Here is a 24,082-nt window from a genome sequence, read left to right on the forward strand (position 1 = left end):
GGACTTGGATGTGCAGCTGCCAAACCATCACAAATTCAGAATTACTTAGATCTAGAAAGGCCCAGTAAGTCTATAATTCTTCATAATGTCTCAGATGATACCAGGGTATGTCCCAGCATGACCACCTATGTAAATATTATCAAGAGGCGGCTCTGACAAAATAAATGATCTAAAGAAAACACATGAAGTTTTCAACTGAATCCACATGAGCTAAAAGTTGAACAAGCAGCAGCTACATCATTTTTGAACATAAAAAGATTAAAGGCACCTGTTTCTCTTTTTCTTTTAATTCAAATATTCAGAGATAACTCACTGCCTTTGTTCAGTGTTTATTATTTAACCTTTCCTGTAGCAGAAACCCAAACATGTGACGAATGGGAGACTGGATCCAGTAAGTGGACTCGAAGGCTGGGGCTCCAGCTGCCGATCTAGCTGCAGTTCCATCATCGCTCGTGATCATAAAACCACTCTAACAAGACTCAGCTTCTTTATAAACGGGTACAACGACACTCCAGCTCACCCTCAAGTGCAACCAACGGGAATCTACGTAAACAAAAAATTCTGAGTAACTGGGAAAGGTAACTTCGGGGGACAGCTGTGCTTCCTGGAAATCACGTCCTGACACTTCTTCACTTCACTATCAGGCCGCGCAGTCGGGCCTGGTTTTGCAACTTCTGCGACATATTATCTCTGACAATGTCAAGACCAATTACAAATACTGCTTCTCCTACAGAGTCACAAACAAAAAGACCTGAGGCGGATTCCACCACCAAAGCAATGTCTCCTTACCACCAAGAAAACAGTAGGCAGTTCCTTTTTACTTTCTCTGTTTGTCTGTCTCTCTTTCTTCTTGAAACAGGGTCTCACTTATAACCCAGGCTGACCTTGAACTCAGCTCCCAATCTTCCGTGCTTTGGTTACAGGAATATGCCACAATGCTCAGCTTTCAACTTATTTGAAATTCAGTTGGTAATTCTTCATTTCCCCAAACCAAAATGAGCTATGATGTACACTGTTCTCACTATAGTTCTTGAAGTAGAGTGTCATATAGCCCAGGTAAACTTGGAACTTGTTATATAGTCAAAGATGACCTTGAACTTCTGATCCATTCCTGTCTAAGTCAGGAGTGTTGGAATCACGGCCATGACCACCATGACAATTTTTATGCAGTGCCGGGGATTGAACCTAGGGTCTGAGCTACACCTCAAGGACCTAGCTTTCCAATTTTCTTAAATCCAGATACCGAGAGCTCATGTGCATGCCCAGTCCAGAGGAAACTGAGGCAGGAAGATGGCTGTGAGTTCAAGGTCAGTCTGAGCTCTCACAGTGGAATGCCAGGCCAGCCAGAACTACAAAGCAAGGCCCTGCTCAACGGTACTCCCCTCCAAAAAGGCATTAACACTAATATAAACACCATACTTCCTTAATCCAAAAGGACTCCCTCTAACAAATGAGCCTCTGTGGTTCCAAGGAAAAGACGACAAGATTTCAGAATCGCCTGCAAGAGCACAGAAAGCTTACAAAAGTCAGTTGTTCTTAAGAATTCCCGAAAGGGGAAAACACTCATCCTGATCTGTACAAACAGGACCCTGGATCTGAAATTCCCCGGAAACACCTAAGGACCTCCAGGCCAAGGTCACCTTCCCCACTTCTACTCAAGTAGTGATTTCCTCCCACACACAAACCTACCACAAGGCCTAGATTTCACAAGTTCAGAATGATCATTTCACTAATTCTGACTTCTGACTTCAGTCCTGGGGAAGTGTTCCCAAAATGAACTTGCGGGCAAGGTAGAAGTGCCAGTGACCAGGTTTCTTTCTTTGCTTCCCCTCTCCAAGTATTTGTAATTTTTTTTTTTTTTTTGAGGCATGGCCTCTATAGCCCAGACTAGACGGTGTAGGACAACTCAGAACGCAAGGCTCAAGGTTCCTAAGTATTGGAATTACAGGCGTGCCAGCTTGCATCTGTAATCCTTTTAAGGTGCTGAAAGGGAAAGATAAGCAGACAATTGATCAACATGTGAATGGACCAAATCTATTAAAGAGGCTTGCAACTCAGAAGGGATTTTCTTTTAGAGTAGGAGAGGTGGCTCAGTGGTTACGATTCACTCTTACAGAGGACCCAGGTTCAATTCCCTCCACCCCTATGGTGGGTTATAACCATCTGTAACTCCAGTTCCAGATCTGATGTCATCTTCTGACTTTCATAGGTATCAAGCACGCACATGATAAACATACAAGCATACATACATACATACATACTTAGATATAAACATACAGGCAAAATGTTCACACACAACATAATATTGAAAATCTGAAAATTAAATGTTTTTTAAAAGGCTTGACAGGAAAATGAATATGTAATTTGAAAGAAATGCAATGGGGAGTGACAGAAAATAAGTCTGTGGCATTAACAAACTGCAAAATCACACCCTTGACTCTTGAGTAACTGCGCATTCAAGGTAGAATAGGCTAATGTGTGCCATTTATTGACAAATAAACTAAGGTAGCATTATAATTTCTCAGCAAAATATTTAGTTTTCCACTGTTGAGTTTGTTTAGTTCTTTTTTTCTTAATTTACGTGTTTGTCTGACTGTATGCCACAACATGTACACGTGCCCACAGAGGCCAAAAGAGGATGCCCAACCCCTGGAGCAGGAGTTCCAGGCAGCAGCAAGCCATCTGACATAGGTCCTAGGAACTGAACTCTGATACCTCTGAGCAGGAAGTACTCTTAACTGCTGAGCCTTCCCTCTAGCTCCCCATGGCTCAGTTCTTCATTGAAAAACATAAAGGGCTGGAGAGATGGGTCAGTGGGTAACGCTTGCCACACAAGCTACGGGACCTGGGTTCAAATCCCTAGACCTCACAGAAAGAGACACAGTAATGGGCTCATCTGGAATCCCGGTGTGTTCCCATGCTGACACAGGTTGAGGTAACAGACACAGGAGACCCTCTGGAACCTCGCAGGCCCACCAGCCTCGTGTTCACTAGCATTCGAAGCAGTGAAAAACCTGCAGCTCCTGATCCAAAATGTGTAAGGTAAGAAATGGCACCAGAGGTTGTCCTCTGACCTCCCCATGTGTACCTACCATGCCTCAGATACTAGCACCCTGTGAGCAACACACACACACACACACACACACACACACACACACACTTGCACATGTGTAGGGGGAGTTCCTTAAATTTCCAGCTAAATCATGCTTCTAAAAGTGTTAAAAACATGCTGAGTGTGATGATGTTATAGACCCACAATCTCAGAGCTCAAGAGGCTCAGGCAGAAAGATCTTGAGTTTGAGGCCAGCCTGGACTACATAAGGAGACCCTGCCTCGAATGAAGCCTTAGACACCCAACTAGTCGAAAGGAAGTATTTGACAAAATATCAATTTATCTACTCTGACAGAAAAAAAAAAAGAACAAAGAAATATGGTTGGCTAAGATTGCGTTATTTACTAATTCCTAATGTTTACTCTCATGGAAAAGGAAATGTTTACTGGGAAGGGACAAAATCCAACTCTTCTAGACACAGTGTCAGATATAGGCTAAGTATGTAAACAAACGGATTTGCCAAAACTGTGTGACTAGGAAACACAGAGTTAAAGAGGCATACAAATATTTGATATTTCCTGATACTAAAAATAATTCACAGGAAAGGGCTGCTGTTGAGATAGCCCGTGTCCCACCCCCACCTTCTAGTTGGGCATGACAACATAGAAGTTGCTCATGAGTGCAATAAGTTTGTCATTTATTCATTTATTGTTTAATCACGTTATTAAAATTCAACAGTACCACCAGATGGTACACACAATCAGAAGTCTACTAGGCCAGGCCTGCCATTTACAGTGCAGATGCCCTGGGAAGCTATTGGGCAGTGTATTGGGCCCATTCCCATGTTAATATGGAGAGAGAAAAAAACAACCATAGTATTCAGTCTTCGTCAGGGATGAAGTTATATAGGTTAATGAAAAAGAAGTGATTCTTTTTTAAAAAGATTTATTTATTTTTATGTGCATTGGTGTTTTGCCAGGATGTATGTTCGTGTGAGGGGCCAGATCCCCTGGCACTGGAGTTACAGACGGTTGTGAGCTGCCATGTGGGCACTGAGAATGGAAACTGGGTCCTCTGGAAGAATAGTGGGTGCTCTCAACCACTTATCCACCTCTCCAAATTATTCTTAAATCTGTTTCGTTTATTTCTAATTCATTTTCTGGAAGGCCAAAATATAAATGCTAACTTGTTGAGCTTGGGACTTCTGGGCAGCTTCAAGGAACAATTCACATTTCTAACCCTACCTCTGCTTTAGTCTGTCACGTCTGCCTTGGAAGCCCCACTAAGATGCCTTTTCTACGGCTATAAAAACATAATCCATCAGCTCCTGAACGCCAAGTCTGAGCCTGCTACCTTCAAAAACCGCTGGCTCACGTGTTTCCACATCTGTCACGCTGGCTCTGTTTCTACTGTCCTGAGGACTGAACCTGGGATCTCATGCATGCTAGGCAAGTACTGCATCACTGAGCTGCACCCCAGCCCAACGTGATCCTTGACACTCCGTGAGACGGTGCGACTTTCAATAAAAATAGCATGCACTCTAATGACCAGTTGCCTCACTGGGAGGCGTGCCTTACCAGGGAACACGCATCTCCACTTTGAATGCACACATGCTTAATATCCATTTAAAAAGTAACAGAGGGCCTTACTTAGGAAGACCCAATTGCCATCGTTTTTTTTTTTTAAGTGCCTATAAAACAAACCAAAATATCACAAGAAAAGTTGGAATGTCTCCAGGTAAGAAAGCTTTCTTCTCAGACTCAAGACATCTTCTTAAGTTTCAAAGGGAGATAATAACAATTGATTGTTATGACTTTGCAGATTATGCTACAGTTGAGTAACATCAATGACCTAAACTATAACCTTCCTTATAAAACCAAGATTCCTAAAAAAAGCAGTAGCGGAACACTAGCCATCTGGACCCAGTGGGACAGAGATGGATGTCACCTGGTACCTGTTTCGGGGTTGTGGCACACTGAAACGCTTTGAGGGGAGGTTTTACCCCAGCCCTGAGTGATGAGCCATACCCATAATCCTAGCACCCCAGAATTCCATGGGTAGGAAGATGCTTTGGCAGGAAAGGGGCAAGCTTGAGGCCAGCCTGTGCTATATAGTTCTAGGCTATCCTGGACTAAAATCCTGTCTCAAAAACAAACAAACAAACAAACAAAATAAACCAAACAACTGCCCCAAACGTTAGAACATTCCAGAGTGACTCACACATCCTCCTTCCGATGAAATTACTCTTTAGACACAAAGGCAAATGGTGACACTTGTGGCTTATGTATTCAGAAGTCCCCTTCCTCCCTCCTTCCTTTCATCCTTCCCATCCTGGAGCTTCCCAGCACCTCTCTTGACCCTCTTCCCTTCCCTCTAGTTACCATTCAACTCCGCTGGCAGTCAGAAAAGCTCATTTGCAGAGGTAAAGACAGGGAAAAGAGAAGGGACAGACATTATAAAAGGAAAGGAAGTAAAGAAACCCTCTGCTTATTAAGCAGTCACCCCACCCTTCCCTCCTTAACTCAGAGTGCTTTAACAAGGGCCCTCCGAGACACTCAACCCTGCACGCTAATTTCCTCATTCTTGCCCTAATTTCCTCATTCTTCGTTCACTCCGCGACAAAGCCTACAGGGCCACCAGCTATTCCTCTGAGATAACGGGTCTTCAAGCCCACCCAGGACAATGCTCCAAGCCCAGCCACAGCTTGCATCTCAAAGGCTCACTTGGAAATGTCAAGAAAGTTCACCTGGGCCAGGCAGTAGGGCGCACAACTTTGGAAGGCAGGCAGGTCTCTGCGAGTTCAAGGCCAGCCTGGTCTTACAGAGTGAGTTCCACAACAGTCAGGGCTACAGGGATTAACTACAGGGGTTAACTCTTAGCTTGAGTTGGGGATTAAACCCTTTACCTCCCTTCCAACACCATACTTTGAGGAAAACAATGAGTTGCAAATATTCAGATTTATGAAATATGAAATACCCGTGTTGTAAAGAAGGTGCCCATGGGGATACCTCCAAGTTAACCAAATAGATTTACTTATTTATTTGCTTCAATATCCAGACTCCAGAGCCAGTGACACGCTAACCCAGAGCCCTGGAGAAGACCCAGAGTCCCTTCCCTGAGGGCTGAGACACTGTTAAAGCCTTTCCTGATGACTCGCAAAGAAGATGTTACCGCGCTAGGCAAGTAAGCACTGGACTGCTGAGCTACAGGCCGGGCTGGGATCCTGCATTTTGAATGAATCATTCCAAGGCACGGGTCTCCATTTTCAGCAGACAGACCTACCCTCAGGATTTGCCCCTCGACGTCTCAGCTCTTGGCCTCTCATTTTTACCGCCCTTCGCATTGCCAGGGTCTTCCTGGTTGGAGCCTTGCATTTTGCTCTCTCTGACCGGTCAACTCTTGGGCTTGAATCTGACTCTACAGCTGAAAGCTACAGGTTCGGCTGCCACAGTTTAGGTTTCTTGAAGTTCACTGAAGACTCCCTGTGCATGGCTTAAACAAAACTCTGTGGAACACGAACTTCAAGATTAGAAGAGGCCCACCCTTCACCAGGCCGTGCAGGACAGCTTCTGGACCATCCAGTGCCCCCTTGGCTTCCTGGGGTCTCCAGGAAAAACCCTCCTTAGGAATGCCTGACCAGCTACACTGGTTGGCCGCCTACATTAGTCCCTCCAAAAGCATCCCCTCAAGCCAACAGCAGACCAGACAAACGAGTTCCAGAAGCAAAGAACCCATATCAGAGATAGTGGTAAACCCTCAGGACTCAAATCCAGCCAACAGGGAACAAGCCCCAAGGGTCAAGCCTCCCATTATAAGAAAAAAAAAATGATCATAAACAAGGACAGCAGCATATCCAAAGAAACAAATCAAATTCATCACACACATGTGCATACATACACATGCATAAGTAATATACAAAATTGGTTAAAAATACCAATAAAGTTGCTTCATGGTAGAATATCACACATTTGAAAACAGATAAATTCTTCAAATAGTTCTGTCAACTTTATGCTAAGGAAGAGGTTTTTGCTGACATACTAACATTTAGGAATAGACATGTAAAAAAAAATTGGAGTCAGCTGAGAAAAAATAGGCAAGGGAATTAAAAAGCCTTTTACGTGTAAAAAGAGGGAAGGTAAAGGAGATGATAAGGAAAAATATCGTGCGAGCACCTGAAAATTAGCATAACTCAAGGCAATCTGCTTCACTTGAGGTTCCAGTTTGTTGGACAATTGTATTTATTTAGCTCACCCACTAACTCACGCCCCCTCCTTTGGAATCCCACTATGTGCTCAGTATGTTTCTACAAGTCTCCTTTCCGGACTCGAGTTCTCAAGGCCCATGTTTGCAGCCTGAGGATAACCTGAAGACTTCACAGTACAAAAGCAACACTGCAAACACAAGGCAAAGGCCACTCTGCAACCACAGAGAGAGAAGGAAGGTGGTGTTTATTTCCTGTGCTTTTTTTCGTTCCTTCTTGGCCTGTGCCCACTCCACACCACAGAGCCTACTGGGCTCCCTGTTTGCCCTTATATATAGAATAAAGAGAGAGAGAGAGAGAGAGAGAGAGAGACAGAACTCTTCGGGGCACTTAAAACTGAAGGCATTTTCTTCAGTAGTGTAGCCAGCTCACTGTTAAGGTGTCTATGCGCCAGTAAATAACCCCCATTCACTCAAACTCATTCAAGCAACAGCAATTAAATTTAATAGGTCCCACACAAACAAAGTCCGCACAGATCAAAAGGACACGTAAAGAAGAAAAAAAAGGGGTCAGTGGAAGTGGGGAGGGATAAGGGAGAGCTATGGGAGTGAAAACGACAAAGTACATCATGTACATGTATGAACTTGTCAAAGATTAATAAATACTTTTTACAAAACTAAACATAGAACATCAGATGCACCAATAAGCAGTACGCCGTGAGTCAGACTGAGATACAAAATGCAAGGACAGCACGGGATAATAGGCAGTTTAGTAGGAAGCAAACACTTCCTGCTACCACCTCCATGGAGCCTGGGACGGAGAAGCTGAGCCGCTGAGGATGAGTAAAAAGGCAGTGAGAGAGACGGAATGGAGAGTACGCACACAAAACGAGGAAGACAACTGTCCCCTGAATTTCCCCGTGATTGCCTGAGGTCAGCAAGTAAAGTCCACGCTTGAGGAGCAGCAAAATCTCGAGTATTCCAACAATGGCACCTTATATAAATGCAAGGATTTCGTAACGTCGTAACCCTCACCAAAGGAACCAATTTCCTGCCTAGGGCTCTGCACTGGTGCATGGGGATCCTGGGGCTCTATCTAGGACACCCTTGCAGCGGTCACGTCGCTGCTATTCCAAACCTTTGGACTGGCTATGAAAGTAGGTATTATAAGCTTGCCTTGCAATTGTACGACAGATGGAGGCTGAACACAGAACCGCTTTCATCTCCCCTCTCTCAATCAGTTCCTCCGTAAGTGACTTTCCTCTCTGCCGTCCTCTATCACAGAGTGGTTGAAGGCTAATTACCACGGCGCACGCCAAAGTGCAGGTCTAGCTGACACCTACGCATTACCTGGAAGGCGGACGTCTAGGATCGAGTTGCGGCTGGCCATCTGGAGCATCGTAGGGCTCTTGTACTTCGTACAGATTTGCGTCCGTGTCCTCCACACGGCTAGAAGTCTGCCACCCCAACTCTGGAGCCTTTCCTCCAGCCAGCACGAAGGGCAAGTTTTCATACTCGGGAATCTCCTCATAGTGGCGGACGTTTTCATACTCCGGTGCGTAGTCCCTTGTACTGGGGGAGTCCCTGGAGAGCATCTGGTCATCCAGAGACTCAGCTCTCTGACCATTGGCTGCTCTGGTCTGACCCCGAGATTTCCCCTTTGGAGACCCGAGGCTGCAGTTTTCTGCAGAATACGCCTTGCTGGGTTTACTTCTCTTTTCGTCTCCCATCACCAAACCTTGCCAATCACTTTCCAGCCCTTTCGGCTCTCTACTGAGCAAAGGTCCTGTAGTGGCACCCACTGGCTGGCAGCTTTTTGACCTAAACTTCTGAAAGTCACTCTTTATGAAGCCAATGGACAGTTTCACATTAATCAACTTTTTAAAGGAAGTTCTCTTTGGAGGGTCTTTGCAAGGTTTATCGCACCTGTCCATATCCACAGCAGACAGAGACTTTGCTCTCGGCTTGGTTAGGGAACTAGCAGGCTCATTATTTAAGGATAAAGTGACGCCCTTCAAGGACTCTGGGCTCCCTGGAAAAGGTAAAATGGGATGAGGTAACTTCCACACTGGCTTTTCTGAAGCTGGGTTGGGCGTGTCAGAGAATGACGGGGATACACCACGGTTGGAGGGGCCCAACGGTTGAGGGTGATTTCTTTGTAGACCTTTCTCTGAATTTGTTGCTCTGCTTGACGAATAAGAATTTTTTTCTACGTGTTCCTCGGAAGCAGCCTTCTTAAGCACCCCCGCAGCGGGCAGGCTGTGTCTCTGAGGTTTTTTGGGAACAACTCTAGAGGAAGATTCCTTTTGTACTTGAGGAACAGACAATTCCACGTCACAGGTAGTTGGCGGGTGTTCAGTGCAGGACAACTGGGCTTGCTTAGGCAAGCTTGGAGACTGAGTACGGCATTGTAAACTAGCTTCTCTCTCCACGGCAGGTAACGTTCCAGCATCACCTGCTGTGCTGTCAGCTCTCAAAATAGAATCTGCATCTGAAGAAGGCGTCACTTTTTCAGAGGAAGATATTTCCTGACGTACTGAGTCTTGTCTGTCACTCTTGGGATCGCTAGTCAATGCCCTTTTATTTGCTGCCTTCACTTTGTCCACTTGTCCCTGGTTATACAAAACATTCTGATGAAGAACACTGACTTGATTGTTTTTCAAACTATCTTCAAGGAGACAAGAAGAGCCATTGTTTGAATTCTCTGGCTCTTCGGCGCTTTCACTAGGAGTATCTACACACTTCTGGCGAAGCAGGCGAGCAGCGTGTGTCTTTCTGGGCTTGGGAATTGGAAACTTTGAGGTATGAGGTAATAAGTGAATTTCTAAAGGACCAAGATCTGTGACGTCCGGCTTCTTACTCGTTCCATCGGGAGGCGTCTTTTTGTCATCTAGTTCACAGAACTCAGAGTGACTGCTGCTCTTAGCGCTGCCAGCTTCACAAGTCTCCAGGTTCTGAGATTCGTCCCTAGGGGGCTGTGGGTGGCAGCTGTGATGAGCAGGAACCTTTTCAAAGCGGGACAGGGAAGGGGGCAGATCTGCCAGGTCAATTCTGATCTGTCTGCTGCAACTGTAGTCGCCATTTATTTCTGTGTTGGGGGGAGACCTGTGCTTCTTCGGGGTACTACGGGGTGATTGCTGCTGTGTTAAAACCTCTTTGAGCTTCTCTTCTAAGACACCTGCCTTCAATATAACTCCGCTCTGGTTCCGGCCCTTTTCACCCCTCAAATCCCACCTAGTCCTCCTCTTTGCAGTTAAAGAGGACTCGCTGTTTTTACTATTCTCTAAGTTTTCTTTCATTCCCAGAGGCTCTAGAACGAGCTGCTTTGCGCACAGACTCCCTCTATTCCCAGGCTCCTCACGAGTACACGCAGAACCGCAGGAACACGTTGGTAAAATATAATCACTGTGTGCATCCCCGACATCTTTGCGATTAAACGTGTCAGTACTCTCCGGTAATTCCGGCTCCCGCTCCTCCAGGTTCAAAGGGGGTTTCTTTGAGGGTGACTGCTTGATGTCTTGAACAGCTGAGTTTGTCAGGGCTTTTGGTTTTGGTGCAATTGCTGGTTTGGTTTTCTTTGTTAACCGTGGAACACTAGCATTTACGATGTCCGGTTTGGGTGCAATGGGCGGGGGAGATGGCCTGCTACTTGTCCCCACTAACTTTGGCTTGGGAGCCAATGGTGGCTTCTTAAGTTCTAGGAAGGAAAATATAATAATTAGACCTCAGAGGATATAAAAAAATGCATACCATTTTTTCTGTTTTTATTTGTTTTCTGTCGCAAGGTCTTGCTATGCAGTCCTGGCTGGCTTGGTCTCTACAACACAGCTCAGTCTCAAACTCACAGCCATACTTCTTAATGCTGAGATTACAGGCATGCACTCCCACGCTTGCTGAGTGAAGTTTTTTAAACAATATGGCCTTTCTGACTTCTCAGAAAATTAGGAAACAACCTTCCTCAATACCACTTTTGGGCATATATCCAAAGGATGCACAATCGTGTCACAAGGACATGTGCTCAACTATGTTCATAGCAGCTTTGTTTGTCATAGCCAGAACCTGGAAACAACCTAAATGCCCCTCAACCAAAGAATGGATAAGGAAAATGTGTACATTTATACAACGGAGTACTACACAGCAGAAAAAAAATAACAGCTTGAAATTTGCAGGCAAATGGATGGAGCTAGAAAACATGATTTTGAGTGAGGTAACCCAGACCCAGAAAGATAATTATCATATGTACTCACTTATAAGGGCTTTTAAGCATAAAGCAAAGAAAACCAGCCTACAATTCACAATCCCAGAGAACCTAGACTACAATGAGGACCCTAAGAGAGACTTACATGGATCGAATCTACAAGGGAAGTAGAAAAAAGACAAGATCTCCTGAGGAAATTGGGAGCATGGGGACCTTGGGAGAAGGCTGAAGGGGGGGGGGGGGGAGTAAGAGAGATGAGCAGAGAAAAATGTATAACTCAATAAAATGAATAAAAAACTGACCTTTCATTTTACTAAGTAGATTATATTATCTTACAGTCAACATTATTCTTGAAAATTCTTGAAATTGTCCTTAAGTTCTAGTGTAACACAGCTTTAGACATACTGTATATTTTTGAGTTAATCCACTACAGATCTTCCTCTAACTTTGACATTAATTAAATCACTGGCTTTTACTTAGTGACTCTATATAGTCTTGCCAGCTCATCCACTGGGTTTAAGAGTTCCCCACAGTATGCAACTCTCTATTCCTCACATAAATCAGCAGCGCTGGTCAGCAAGACAGGCAAGATCCGTGTTACAAAGATTGTCTACCTGACAGAACCCCCAAAACATTCTGTAAAATGAATGTGGAAAACAGATATTTTTCTACCCTAAAAAGATTGAAAGTGAATTATTTGGTATTAATTGATGTTTACAAAGAAGTGATATTTCTCTGTCCAAGGACCAATTGGGAATTTCATGATATTTCTTCATAGAGCTTTGACACATGCCCAGGCCTGGCTCCAGATCAAACAACTGGAGAGTATCTGAACATACAATCTGTACATCTGTATTTCTTTCATTTCCCATGGGTGACTGACTAAGTCTTTCATCCTTCACCACTAAGCACCACGTGTTTGTGTGATGTTCCTCTGAGCAAGGGTCTCATTGTATAAGCCAGGTGGGTGTCAGGCTATATCCCTCAGCTATAGCGTCCTGGGCGCTGGAATTGCGGTCTGCACCATCAAGCCCAACATTAAAGGATGACCATAAGTTCTGGTGTGGCAACTCTTCCTCAAGTGTTCTATCAACACCTATTCTACAGTGCTGCATTTGTGCAGGCCAGCTCTCAGCCTACAGGAACTTGACAACAGTCTTACACAAAGGACCATACTAAAGGAGCTAGAGAGAGGACTGTGTGGCTCAGAGTACTTTCAGTTCAATCATGAGGGGCAGAGTTCAGTTCCAGCAACCAAGTTCACAACAACCTGTAACTCCAGCTCAAAGGGATGTGACGCCCTCTTCTGGCCTTCACAGGCACATGCACTCACATCTGAACATACGCCCAAATAGACACACATATAAACAAAACAAAATAATTCTTTTTTAAAGACTCTAATAAAACTAAAAATGATACACAAAGATTATATTTCTTTTAAGTTCCTTTAGGATCTTCTACTTGTCAATCAAGCCCCCCACCCCCAGTGGACTTGAGTTCAAACACGTTTTATCTTACACTTTTTCCCCCCAGTTTTTCAAGATTGGGTTTCTCTGTAGCTTTGGAGCCTGTCCTGGAACTAGCTCTGTAGACCAGGCTGGCCCCGAACTCACAGAGATCTAGGCAGATCTCCCGAATGCTGGGATTAAAGGTGTGCGCCACCACTGCCTGACTTATCTCACACTTCTTAAATTAGCTTCTTCAACAGGATCTAATACTTAATTTTTTAACATATTCACCAAACAATCTCAAAATACATGCTGCACAAGAGTACTCAACATTGTTTCATTTATCTGCACACAGAGAGACTTTGACATTTCATTTGTGTTGATTTTCTTTTCAACAAAGGAAATTAGTCATAACGCTTGGAAAAAATATTACATGGAACTGAGTAAAAAAGGGGGGGTAGGCAGGGTGCCTTCCTTCCTCTTCCTCTTCCTCTTCCTAGGTAACTCTAACTCTGATATGATATGCAGAGTCAAGGCTTTATAACATTGCCTTACCAAACTCAATCCCTAGACACAAGCTTATCATAAGAAAGGCAACAAAGTTTCAAAACAATAACGAATTCCCAGGGCAGGCAATTTTCAGTTAGCTGTTCACAATATACACATTATTAGCCTGAGGTTTGGTTCTTGTGGTTTTGGCAGTGCTGACACAGTATATTACATTAACTTCTCCATCCATCAAGTCAAACCTTAAGGTAAAGGATGACTGCCTGAGGACTTGCCGCAGACTCCCTTCTCATTCAATAAAAACGGACAGACTGTCAGGCTGACTTCATTTCTGTCGTGCTTAAAACATCCTAGCGCTGAGATTTCTTAATTAAGAATATGAGTTTTTACAGGACAAAATGGGTTCTGGAGATCAGCTACGAAAATATTCTTAATGTTACTGAGCTGTACACTTGGAAATAGTTAAGACAGAGGGGCACAGTGGTGCTTGCCTGAAGTCCTGCTGCTTGCTTCTTAAGAAGCTGAGACAGGAGGATTGTTATGAGTTTGAGGCTAGCTTGGGCTATACAAAAAGTTCCTGTTCCAAAAAAACCTACAGACGTTAAGATGGTCTATTTTATCACAATTAAAAAGAAATGCAGGCCAGCCGGATGGCTCGCCAGATAAAGGTACTTGCCACACAAACCTGGAGATTTGAGTCCAATTTCCAGAACACACATAAAGGTGGAAAGAAAACTATCTCCACGAAGCTGTTCTCCAGTCTTCATATGCACACTGTGGCCTCCCCCACACACCCAAACACACCACACACAATAACAATAATTTTTCAAAGAATTATTTTTTAAAAAGAGACATTTTAGCCAGGTGGTAGTGGTGTGCACACCTTTATTCCCTGAGTTCAAGGCCAGCCTGATCTACAGAACAAGTTCCAGGATAGCCAGGGCTACAGAGAAATCCTGTCTCAAAAAACCAAAATAAACAAATAAGGAAGAAAGGAAAGAAGGATGGGAGGGAGGGAGAAAAGAAAATGAGAGATCTCATCTAATTAATCTTTTACTTTCTGATCTTAGAGTCTAGTCAGAAGGTCTGCGGTCATTTAATCAAGTCATTTTGCTTTTCATTGAGAACATTTTATTACTAGTTATTTTGCTGTTATTGTCTTGCCCTGTATCCCCAAGCTGACTTCAAACTCTCCATCCTCCAGCTCAGCCTCCCTAAAGCGTTTTATTACTCTCTGGTACCAATTTTAGCCCTTCTTCCATTCTATTGCCCTGCGCTCCCTACATCACAATCTCTAGTACCAATTCCAGTCCTTCCTTTGAGTCTGCTTCTAAGAGACAAATTCCTCTTCTCGATGTCACAGCAAGCAAGTTAAGTGCATACGAGTCAAGGCTGACTCCCAGGAAACACGGCACAGCGTTATGTTCTAAAGCCTGCAACGCACGCACACTCAATAACTAACTGTGAACTTGGGCTTCCTATTGTTTGTTATCTGTGCATTCGAGTGGAAGAAGTCAGCGATATAACTCGGAGTCCAGCTAATTCACGGCCTTATTCTCTGGGTTCTCAGTGCTGACAGGGGGCACTGAGAATAGACAGCTGCCACATACACACCATTCCATTTAATAGGTCTTCAGTGACAGAAAATTTCTTTATTTTTAACTTCAACATCCAATTTAACATCAAATGGTATTCTGGAGGCTAAAGAGATGGCTCAGTGGTTTAGAGTACAGTACATTCTGTTCTTTTTTTAAAAAAAAATTATAATGTATTCAACTTTATTTTATGTACATTGGTGTGACGGTGTCAGATCCTCTGGAACGGGAGTTACAGACAGTTGTTAGCTGTCATGTGGGTGCTGGGAATTGAACCTGGGTCCTCTGGAAGAGCAGTTAGTGCTCTTAACCACTGAGCCATCTTTCCAGCATTCTGTGCTTATAGAAGACCTGAGTTCAGTTCCCAGCACCTATGCGACCAGGGTAGAGATCAGGGGATAGAGAGTAGGGAAGGGTTGGTTCTACAACTGCCTGTAACTCCAGTTCTAGGGGAATTCAACAACCTCTCCTGAACTCTGCTGGCATCTGTGTTCACACATACACAAACCTCTACCCACCACACACACACACACACACACACACACACACAAACACACATTTTTAAAATAAATCTTTTTCAAAATGATGTTTTGAAAAGGGAGCAGGATGAACTTCAATAGGATTATTGTGTAATTCCTTAATGACTAATAGGGGGAAGTGTTTGCCAAGTCCCTGCTACAGCAATATACAAAAACCTTTCCTTACTGTTTTTCTTTATTTTTAGGTTTTGGAGATAGGCTTTGGAATGTAGCCCTGGATATCCCTGAACTGCAGTCTTCCTGGTTCGCCCTCTCTAGTACTGGGATTACAGGGATGCAATGCCATGTCAGCTCCATTAATATTTTTTTAAATTATATCTCATTTGTGGGAGGGGGTAGCTATGAATTCCGTAACACATGTGTTAGATGACAACTTGAAAGACTGATTCTCTCATTTCATCCTGTGGGTCCCAGGGATCAAACTCAGGTCATCAGCCTTGACAGCAAGAGCCTAACCCACTGAGCCATCTCACCGGCCCGCACTGTTTTTAATGGCTCTATTCTGAAAGAAACATGGCTTAAAACAACACTGACAAGACACTATGTTGTGACCTGCTCCGGTGTCAAACCTTGAAATCAGGACACAATGTTTGGGAACGAATCCTGCACCTCTGGATCTTGACACTGTATTAACAATCAGACCCCAATGCTTCTTGGAAGCAAGGCAGCAAATCTTTTATTTACACAGCTGTTTGGCTCCAGGGAAATCTAAGGTAGAAAAGTCAAGCCCTGGTACCATTTTACTGTTATAAACAGAGTCCTCATCTGTTCCACACAGGTGGCCTTGGCTCTTCCACCAGCCCCAAAGCAAAGAGGCACAGGCAATTAATGAAACAGTAAAGTGGATATACACACAATGAGAGATGATGGATAGATAGGTGATACTTATAATTATCCCCTTTTTTCATATACTACTTAGAATACTTCCAAAATCTCTTCTATGGGTTCACTCTTCAACAGCTGCAGGAAAAACAAAACAAGCTCAGGCTCTTCAGGGCACAAACCACTCCACTGCTCTACAACCCCTAATATTTTTTGTGGGTTTTGTTGTTGTTGTTGTTGTTTTTGTTTTTGTTTTTTTTTTTTTTTTTTTGAGACAGGGTTTCTCTGTAGCTTTGGAGCCTGTGCTGGAACTAGCTCTTGTAGACCAGGCTGGTCTCGAACTCACAGATGTCCGCCTGCCTTTGCCTCCTGAGTGCTGGGCTTAAAGGCATGCGCCACCACTGCCCAGCCACAGCCCCTAATTTTAAATGAGGCCATCCTTCCCAAAGACACCAGAATAGACAAAAAAAAAAAAAACAAAAAACAAAACACTCTCTATTCCAAGAGTAACTTTCCGCAAAGTTTTAATAAATTGCATTGTTCTGACCCACATACATGTGACTTGTGAGGGCAATGTATATGTAACTTTATCAAAAAGGGTGGGGGCAAAAAAAACCCTCCTCCTCAACATCCCCTAGACATAAGAAAAAGTTATAATAAATGTCATCAGACGGGTGAGCAAAAAAGTAGTTAATGCTTCTCAGCAGCCCATACTTCAAAAAAAAAAAAAAATCAACTAACTCAGCTAGACACAGGAAGTGTCTCTTTAAAAGACCACAAAAATGCTGTGGATTTCCTTAATTGTAAAGTTGATAAGTATAAAAATAGCTTGCCTTATTCTAGCGTAATTCGAAATGAAACAATCATAAACTTCCAGACAGAGCCCTGGAAATTTTAATTAATTTTCCAATTTTTATCTTAATTTAATTATACAAGTTCAGTAATTTACCAAAGTTAAGTGAAGGTGAGGCGCAGAAAGTTAGGCTGAAAACAATCCACTGTGTAAGAGGAGCGCCTCTTAGAGAGAGAGAGAGAGAGAGAGAGAGACCTTTGTAAATGACTAATAGTGACCGACGATCACGTGAATGAATACACATAACATCAAAGAGAAGAGATCTACGTTTTTCTACCGCGAACACTTCAGCCCCTTGCTTTCTTACTGCTACTAGTTTCTTGCTTGTTTAATGTGCTCTGATTATGCCTGGCAGTGCGACTCTTCCAAGGCTTTAGAAATACAAATCAGAACATTTGGTGCGCTCTTTGACAGTTTCAAGTTGCAGGAATTTTAAACAAACGCCAAAGAAAGCAAGGAAAATTTAATCTGATACTGAAGTGCTTATTCTAGACGTAACTGAAGTGAAGCCTTGAACTCTTTTACTACAGAATTTCTCATGGAAGTTTCTTCAAATGCGAATGAAGATGTTTTAAAAAAAAATATTCCATACCTTATTAAATTCTGGTTTAAAAAATAATAATAAGCTATAGTCTTATAAAGGGACCATAACGTCACCCAGGCACTTAAATTTGGAAAAATAAAAATTGCCCCTTAAGAATGTTTCTCAATACAATGATGAGAAATGCCTAAATTCACACAAAGGTAAGCAGAGGCTTTGTCATTTGGGTGAGTGGAAAGGAGGCAGACAGAAAATGAGGCTTTGTTTACACTGTCGAAGTACAACTAAGGGGGGTGGTGGGGAGTTAAGAAAAAGTGAAGATGAGGAAAAAGGGGGGGTTGGGTTTTTCGTTTGTGGGGGGGTTTAATTGGTTGGTTGGGGAGGGCTTGTATTTTTGTTTTTTTTGCCATCTAACCGTACACTTTACTCTTCAGGTAATAGGACTCAAGACATCAGGGTGCGACCAGCTCTGTTTAAACCTCCCTACTAATTTAGCGAAGAGTGCCAATCGATAACGACCAGGCTGGAAAGCAACTCAGACTAGTAGTGCAAATAGTTCAACTCGCTGGAAAACTGTCCTATTTAGAATAACTGAGTCCTCCGCGTCCGACTCCAAGCTTCCCGCACCGCGCACAGGCGACGTCGCCAGAGCACGGGAGCAAGCGCCGAGTCGCCGTCGCTTCACCTGGGCTCACGGGGGTCGGTGGGATCCCGAGGGACCCCGCACCCGGAGTCAGGGAGAACGACACCGGGGACAGCGGGAGCCCGCAGCAACTTTCCCGGCAGCCCGGCCACTTACCCGCGACCGAAGTCATGACTGCCCCGCGCCGCTCACGCCCTCAGTCCATGGCTCCTGTTCAGTCCACACTCCCCAGAGAGAGAAAACAACCCCGCAGCGCCCACATTCCGTCCCGCACCCCAGATCGAATTGTCTGAGCGCCTCACAAAGGACAGACGCCGGATCCCGCGACCCTCCGGCGTCCCCCGGGCGCCGCACAGCCCAGCGACAGGACGGCGAGCACGAGCGCCGCTCCGCCGCGCGGCCGGGGACGACCGCCGGGCGCGCGCACGAGCGGAGCCGGCCTCGCCGGCGCGCGCCCCTCCACAGCTCCCCAGGAAAATCCGCGCTCCAGGCGCCCCCTGGTCGTCCCGGGATGTAAAAGGCAGACAAAAGACGTAGCTCTCTCCAATAGGAGCTCCGCAGCGCCCGCCCGCTCCCGCCCCTCCAGCCTACGCGCTCACCCTCTGCTCCAATCAGCAGAGAGGAAGGGGGCGGGCGCTGCGAAGCATGCCGGGAGTTGTAGTTTCCAGCGCCCCCGAGGTGGGCAGGAGCCGAAGCCTGGGTGCTGCTTGCCCTCCCTTCCTTCATTTCCCATCGTGCTGAGGCGGGTGGTATGGCGGAGAAGGATGACACCGGAGTTTGACGAAGAGGTGGTTTTTGAGGTGAGGAGGAAATGGCTGGGAGTGCGGACCGTCTTTGTCTAAGGAGGACTGAAGGGAAAGCGAGGAGGCAGAGCGATTCCGAGGGGAGGGATCGGGTGACGCGCGCCTGCGGGCCTGGGGCACCAATCCCTCGCTGGTTCCGGGCCTACTGGCTGCAGCCGCCTTGACAGGTGTAGCCCGCGGGATCCTGTCATGGCTGGTCTCTGCCCCAGGCTCAACCGGAATCCCCAGACCCGGTGCGGTTGACCAGCCCGTGGGGCGGGAGTCCTGCTCTTTCCTTACCCGCTGGCTGCACCGCCCAGATCTGCGCCTCGCTGGGGCGGGGCCGAAACGTGCTGGGTGCTCTCTCTACTACTGAATCTCCTCCCTTTAAGCCTTGATTTTTTTGCGGGTCTGTAACCAGAAGTGCCTCCGGTTATCACCAGCACGATCCTCATCTAGGCGTGGCCTTTGGAATGCAAGCAGCAGGTGCCAGTTCTCTGCTATCTGGGTTGGAGATCCGTTGTGTGTGAGAGACCTGTGGCCGCTGGTGAGGGTTCTGGCATCTCAGCACCTAGGTTCCATTCTTTTGTCCTTGCTGTTGCGCAAGGTGTAGCCGGGTCTGAATGGGAGCGCTGGTCTGGATGTGGATGCTTTTGTGTAGGACTATTTTAGGATGTCTCTGCCATCTTGGATTTAAAAAAATAAATAAATAAGTCTAGTGTTTTCAATACCATTTTCCCATCAGACAGGTCAAAACCCACACCCTAGAATGTGAATGTATGTACTGAATATGTATGCCGTGCTTTCCCTCGGCCAACTAGATTTTAGGAAATTAAGACAATGGGAGAGTGAGGTACTGTACAGAGCGTGAAATGTTGACATATGTGCTAACTGTCAATGGAAGGTTCATTTGGAAACCGTGGTCTGTTCTTAGCACTTAAAAAAAAAAACCCCTATACTCAGCAAATCATACCCCAGATAAATCTTCAACTATGAATGAATTAGAAAGATGGATGGAAGAAAATGTACCACAGGAAAACGATTTTGAGCATGCCATGGATCGGGGTGGGGTGACAGCATTTATAATGTGCAGTTTTAGGGCCCCGAGTGTGGATGGTTACCTTGTAAAATGGCAATGTGATTACGCTATCTAAGTGGGAAATAGGACTATTTTGCTATAGTGAAGGGTCTGTCTATGGGAGTTCGAGAGAACAAAAGCGTACACTCTGAAAAACTGACTTGGACTGTCGTTTCTAATATAAAACTGAGGGGATGGCAGCAGAGTGGATGTGGGGAGGTAAAAGGGAGACAAAAGTAGGTGGCTGAATTATTTTTTACTCTACTTTCTTTGATTTCTGGACATAATTTTTAAAAAAGCAATACACTGTAGTGGGCTAAGGATGAGTTCCCTTGGTAGAGCACTTGCCTTGAACTCACAACAGGTCCCTTGGTTCAATTCCCAGCACTACTAGAAGCTGATAGGGTGGGGTAGGGTACACATTCCTGTAATTCCAGCTCTCAAAGGTGGCTGCAGGAGCGTCAAAGGAACTTCAAAGTTAGCAGCTACTCAATGAGTTCGAGACCAGCCTGGGTTATGAGAGAGCTTGTCTTGAAACAAAACATTTTGCTATAAAAGATAAAGCAAAAAAAAGTTCTTTGAAGTCTTTTTTTCTAGTTGAATACATAACTATTTGTGTGATTATTTTTTTTTAATTTTTAACATTTAGCATATCACAGAGTTTTGAATATATTTTTACTTAAATTTAAATTTGTCTTTAATCTTGTCCCCCCCCCAAACACATACACACTTTTTTTGTGGGGGTGGGAAAGGGAAAGGGTCTTATAATTCAAGCTGATCTTGAACTTCCCACTCTCTCATCTCAGCCTCCTGAGTGTCCGGGATTATAGGTGCGTCCCATGTGCCCCACAACGATAACATTATATTGCTGAGATTTACGTTTATAGATCTATCGGCAATTAAAAAGTATATTCATTTATTTCTGATTTTAGTGCTAGGGATTGAACCGAGTGCCTGTCCATGCTTAATAAACATGTTGCACTCTCAGCTTAGCTTCTTAAAAGTTGGTGTACATGAATTCTTCTTTGGTTTTGTTTTCCCAGCAGCGCGTTCCTTTTATGTTTTAGTATTTTATGTGCATGGATATTTTGCCTACATGTATGTCTCTGCACCAAATGTATTTTTGGTGCTCTTGGAGACCAGAATAGGGTGTGAGATCCCCTACAAGAGTTACAGACATATGTGAGCTGCCATGTGGGTGTGGGGAATTGATCCCAGGTCTTCTAGAAGAACAGTCAGTGCTCTTAACCGCTGATCAGTCTCTCCACCCCTTCATGGATTCTTCATCTATTCCTTCGCCACTATCCTATCTGAAGACTTACTTTGCCAGATTTCTGCTTAACTTTTTTGATAATCTTCATACACACAAGATAGTATACATAAGGAATGTCCACGTACTGAGAGTGTACAAATGACGGGTGTTGAAATAATATGCTCGTTGTCATGCACACAAGATAGTATACATAAGGAATGTCCACGTACTGAGAGTATACAAGTTGATGAACCCTCAAATAATAAGTGGAGCATCATGACACCAGTGTCTCCTTTCTGCTGTTTTTGAGTCCCTAGTTCTCACCCCACGATGATAGCTCTTCACAACTGTAATAACCTAGGTTAGTTTCGTCTGCTCTTTTGGTTTGCTATGAAGTTTCATTTACATTCTCTTTATGTGTCCTTTTTTTTTCTCCTTCTGGCTTTGTGAGATTCATTCATATGATTACCTAGGGATTTTATTGTGACACAATATTTCGTGTGACTGTATGGCTCTTTTTAGGGCATACTGAAGTAGTGTCTACTTTGAAATTACTGTAGTATTCTTAAGAACCTTCCAGAGTGTGTTTTTGTTAAGCGTGTTTCTGTTGGGTATATACTTAGAAGTGGAAATGCTAGATTATAGGAAACACATATATCTTTTTTTTTTTTTTTTTTTTTTTTTTTTGGTTTTTCGAGACAGGGTTTCGCTGTGGCTTTGGAGCCTGTCCTGGAACTAGCTCTTGTAAACCAGGCTGGTCTTGAACTCACAGAGATCCGCCTGCCTCTGCCTCCCGAGTGCTGGGATTAAAGGCGTGCGCCACCATCGCCCGGCTGAAACACATATATCTTACATAGATATTGTATAATATAAATACATATATGGCTTACATAGATATTGTCACACGTCATTCCATAGCAGTTATCCAAACTCCTGTCAGCGGTGTGTAAGAGGTCTCGTCACAGTACGTCCTTACCAGCGCTCTTTTGGTCTTCGTATCTGTCTGGTAGATGTGTAGTAATGTCTCTGTGTGGTTTGCACTTCTGTGTCTCTGATATGGAACTTAAGATGCTTGATGCTAGTTTAATGGCCAGTGTGAGTTTCCCATTGGTTCTCTCTTACTAGTAATGAAACTATATACATATATATAGACTGCAAGTCCTTAATTGTATATCTACCCCACATCCCTTAGGCTGTATGTGACTTTTACCCATTTTATAAAATAAAATTTTATCACATTTCTGTGTTGGTATATGTTTGCACATGGAGGTCAGAAGACAGGAGCTGATTCTCTGCTTCCGCCATGTAGGCCCTCAGAACAGACTCAGGCCCCCAGACCTGGCAGCAAGTACCTTTGCCCACTGAGCCATCTCCCTGGCAGTCTCTTCATTCTTAATAGTTTCTCTCAAAGAACAGAATCGCCTAAATTCATTAAGATCCACTTAACAGGTTTTTTTTTCTTTTATGGTTAATGCTCAAAAAAAAAAAAAAAAAATCCCTGCCTACCCTAAAAATCACAAATCTGTTTTCTCTAAAAGCTTTATCTGACCCTTTGCAATTGATCTACCATTATTTTTCCATACCGTTATTTGGTTGGCCTGGTAAAATCCCTTCCCGCATTAAAATGTGTTGTCTTTATTACAAATCAAAGTGCCGTTTTATTGAGATGGGCCTTATCATGTAGTAGCCCTAGCTGGCCTGGAACTCACTATGTAGACCAGTCCGGGTCAGACCCCCAGAGATGGTGTCTTTGCCTCCGTGAATGCAGGGTTGAAGGCAGTGCACCGCCACATCCGGCATCTCTCCACCCTTTTCAGATTTTACTCAACAACTTGTGATCCCCCTGCCTCAGCCTCCGAGGTGGATTGCAGTCATGTGCTATACACCGCTGGGCAAGCTTTTGCTTTTTCCCCCTTGTGCCATGTGCTTCTCCTTTTATGCCTCTGGATGTTCTTGACTCACTGTCCCAGATGACTTCTAAAATGATGAGCCTGTGAATTTCAGTTCTTATCAAACCCAGTGAGATTGTGTTTGAGATTATGTTAAATCTGTAGATTGGTTTTTGGAAATGTGACATTTTTGTAATATTGAATCTTCTAATCCAAAACACTTAATTGCCTACCTTTTGTTTTTGTTTTTGTTGTTTCATATTGAACCAAGAACTTTGTACATGTTAAGCATATTCTCTGCCATCCAGCTGTGCCCTCAGCTTCTTTAAAAGAGTAAGGAAGCCTCCTATCTCTTTCTGTGTTCTAATACTGATTTTAAAAATGGAGAATTATCTCTTCCTTGAAACTAGAGCAAAATTAGCCTGTAAAGATAGCCATTTCCTCAGAAGGAGAGTGGATGTAATCTGTCAGTCTGATTCTAGTTATAATTTTATATTTTGATTTTTTTTCTTTGAGAGATATTCTAAGAGAAAGGTGTGGACTCTACAGCAGGAATTCCTATTTCAGCTACGTACTAGTTGATGTGACTTTGAGCAAGTTACTTCCTAAGCTAAGTTTCTCCATAGGGCATGGAAATAGTGAAATCGTCTGCCGAGAGCCGTCGTGAATCGTAAATGGCCGAC

General features: G+C 44.1%; 2 protein-coding genes across 6 annotated transcripts in view; one reads left to right on the forward strand and one right to left on the reverse strand.

The window, feature by feature from the left end:
- Positions 1–18,853, reverse strand: part of Fgd6 (FYVE, RhoGEF and PH domain containing 6) — a 116,011-nt gene extending 97,158 nt beyond the window's left edge. For both annotated transcript variants that reach the window (XM_041671422.1, XM_041671415.1), the window contains exons 1-2: positions 18,555–18,853; positions 8,603–10,949 (exon numbers count right to left, since the gene is read on the reverse strand). In XM_041671422.1, the coding sequence (XP_041527356.1) occupies positions 8,603–10,949; positions 18,555–18,570 (2,363 nt within the window). In that variant the 5' untranslated portion in view covers positions 18,571–18,853. The remainder of the gene's footprint in view (positions 1–8,602; positions 10,950–18,554) is intronic.
- Positions 18,854–19,077: 224 nt separating this feature from the next.
- Vezt (vezatin, adherens junctions transmembrane protein) overlaps positions 19,078–24,082 on the forward strand; it is a 50,434-nt gene continuing 45,429 nt past the window's right edge. For all 4 annotated transcript variants that reach the window (XM_041668885.1, XM_041668893.1, XM_041668901.1 and 1 more), the window contains exon 1: positions 19,078–19,198. In XM_041668885.1, the coding sequence (XP_041524819.1) occupies positions 19,163–19,198 (36 nt within the window). In that variant the 5' untranslated portion in view covers positions 19,078–19,162. The remainder of the gene's footprint in view (positions 19,199–24,082) is intronic.

This window comes from Microtus oregoni, unplaced genomic scaffold, assembly GCF_018167655.1.
Source record: "Microtus oregoni isolate MIOR12 unplaced genomic scaffold, Mior012 000001F_ref0000356, whole genome shotgun sequence".
Lineage (NCBI taxonomy): Eukaryota > Metazoa > Chordata > Mammalia > Rodentia > Cricetidae > Microtus > Microtus oregoni.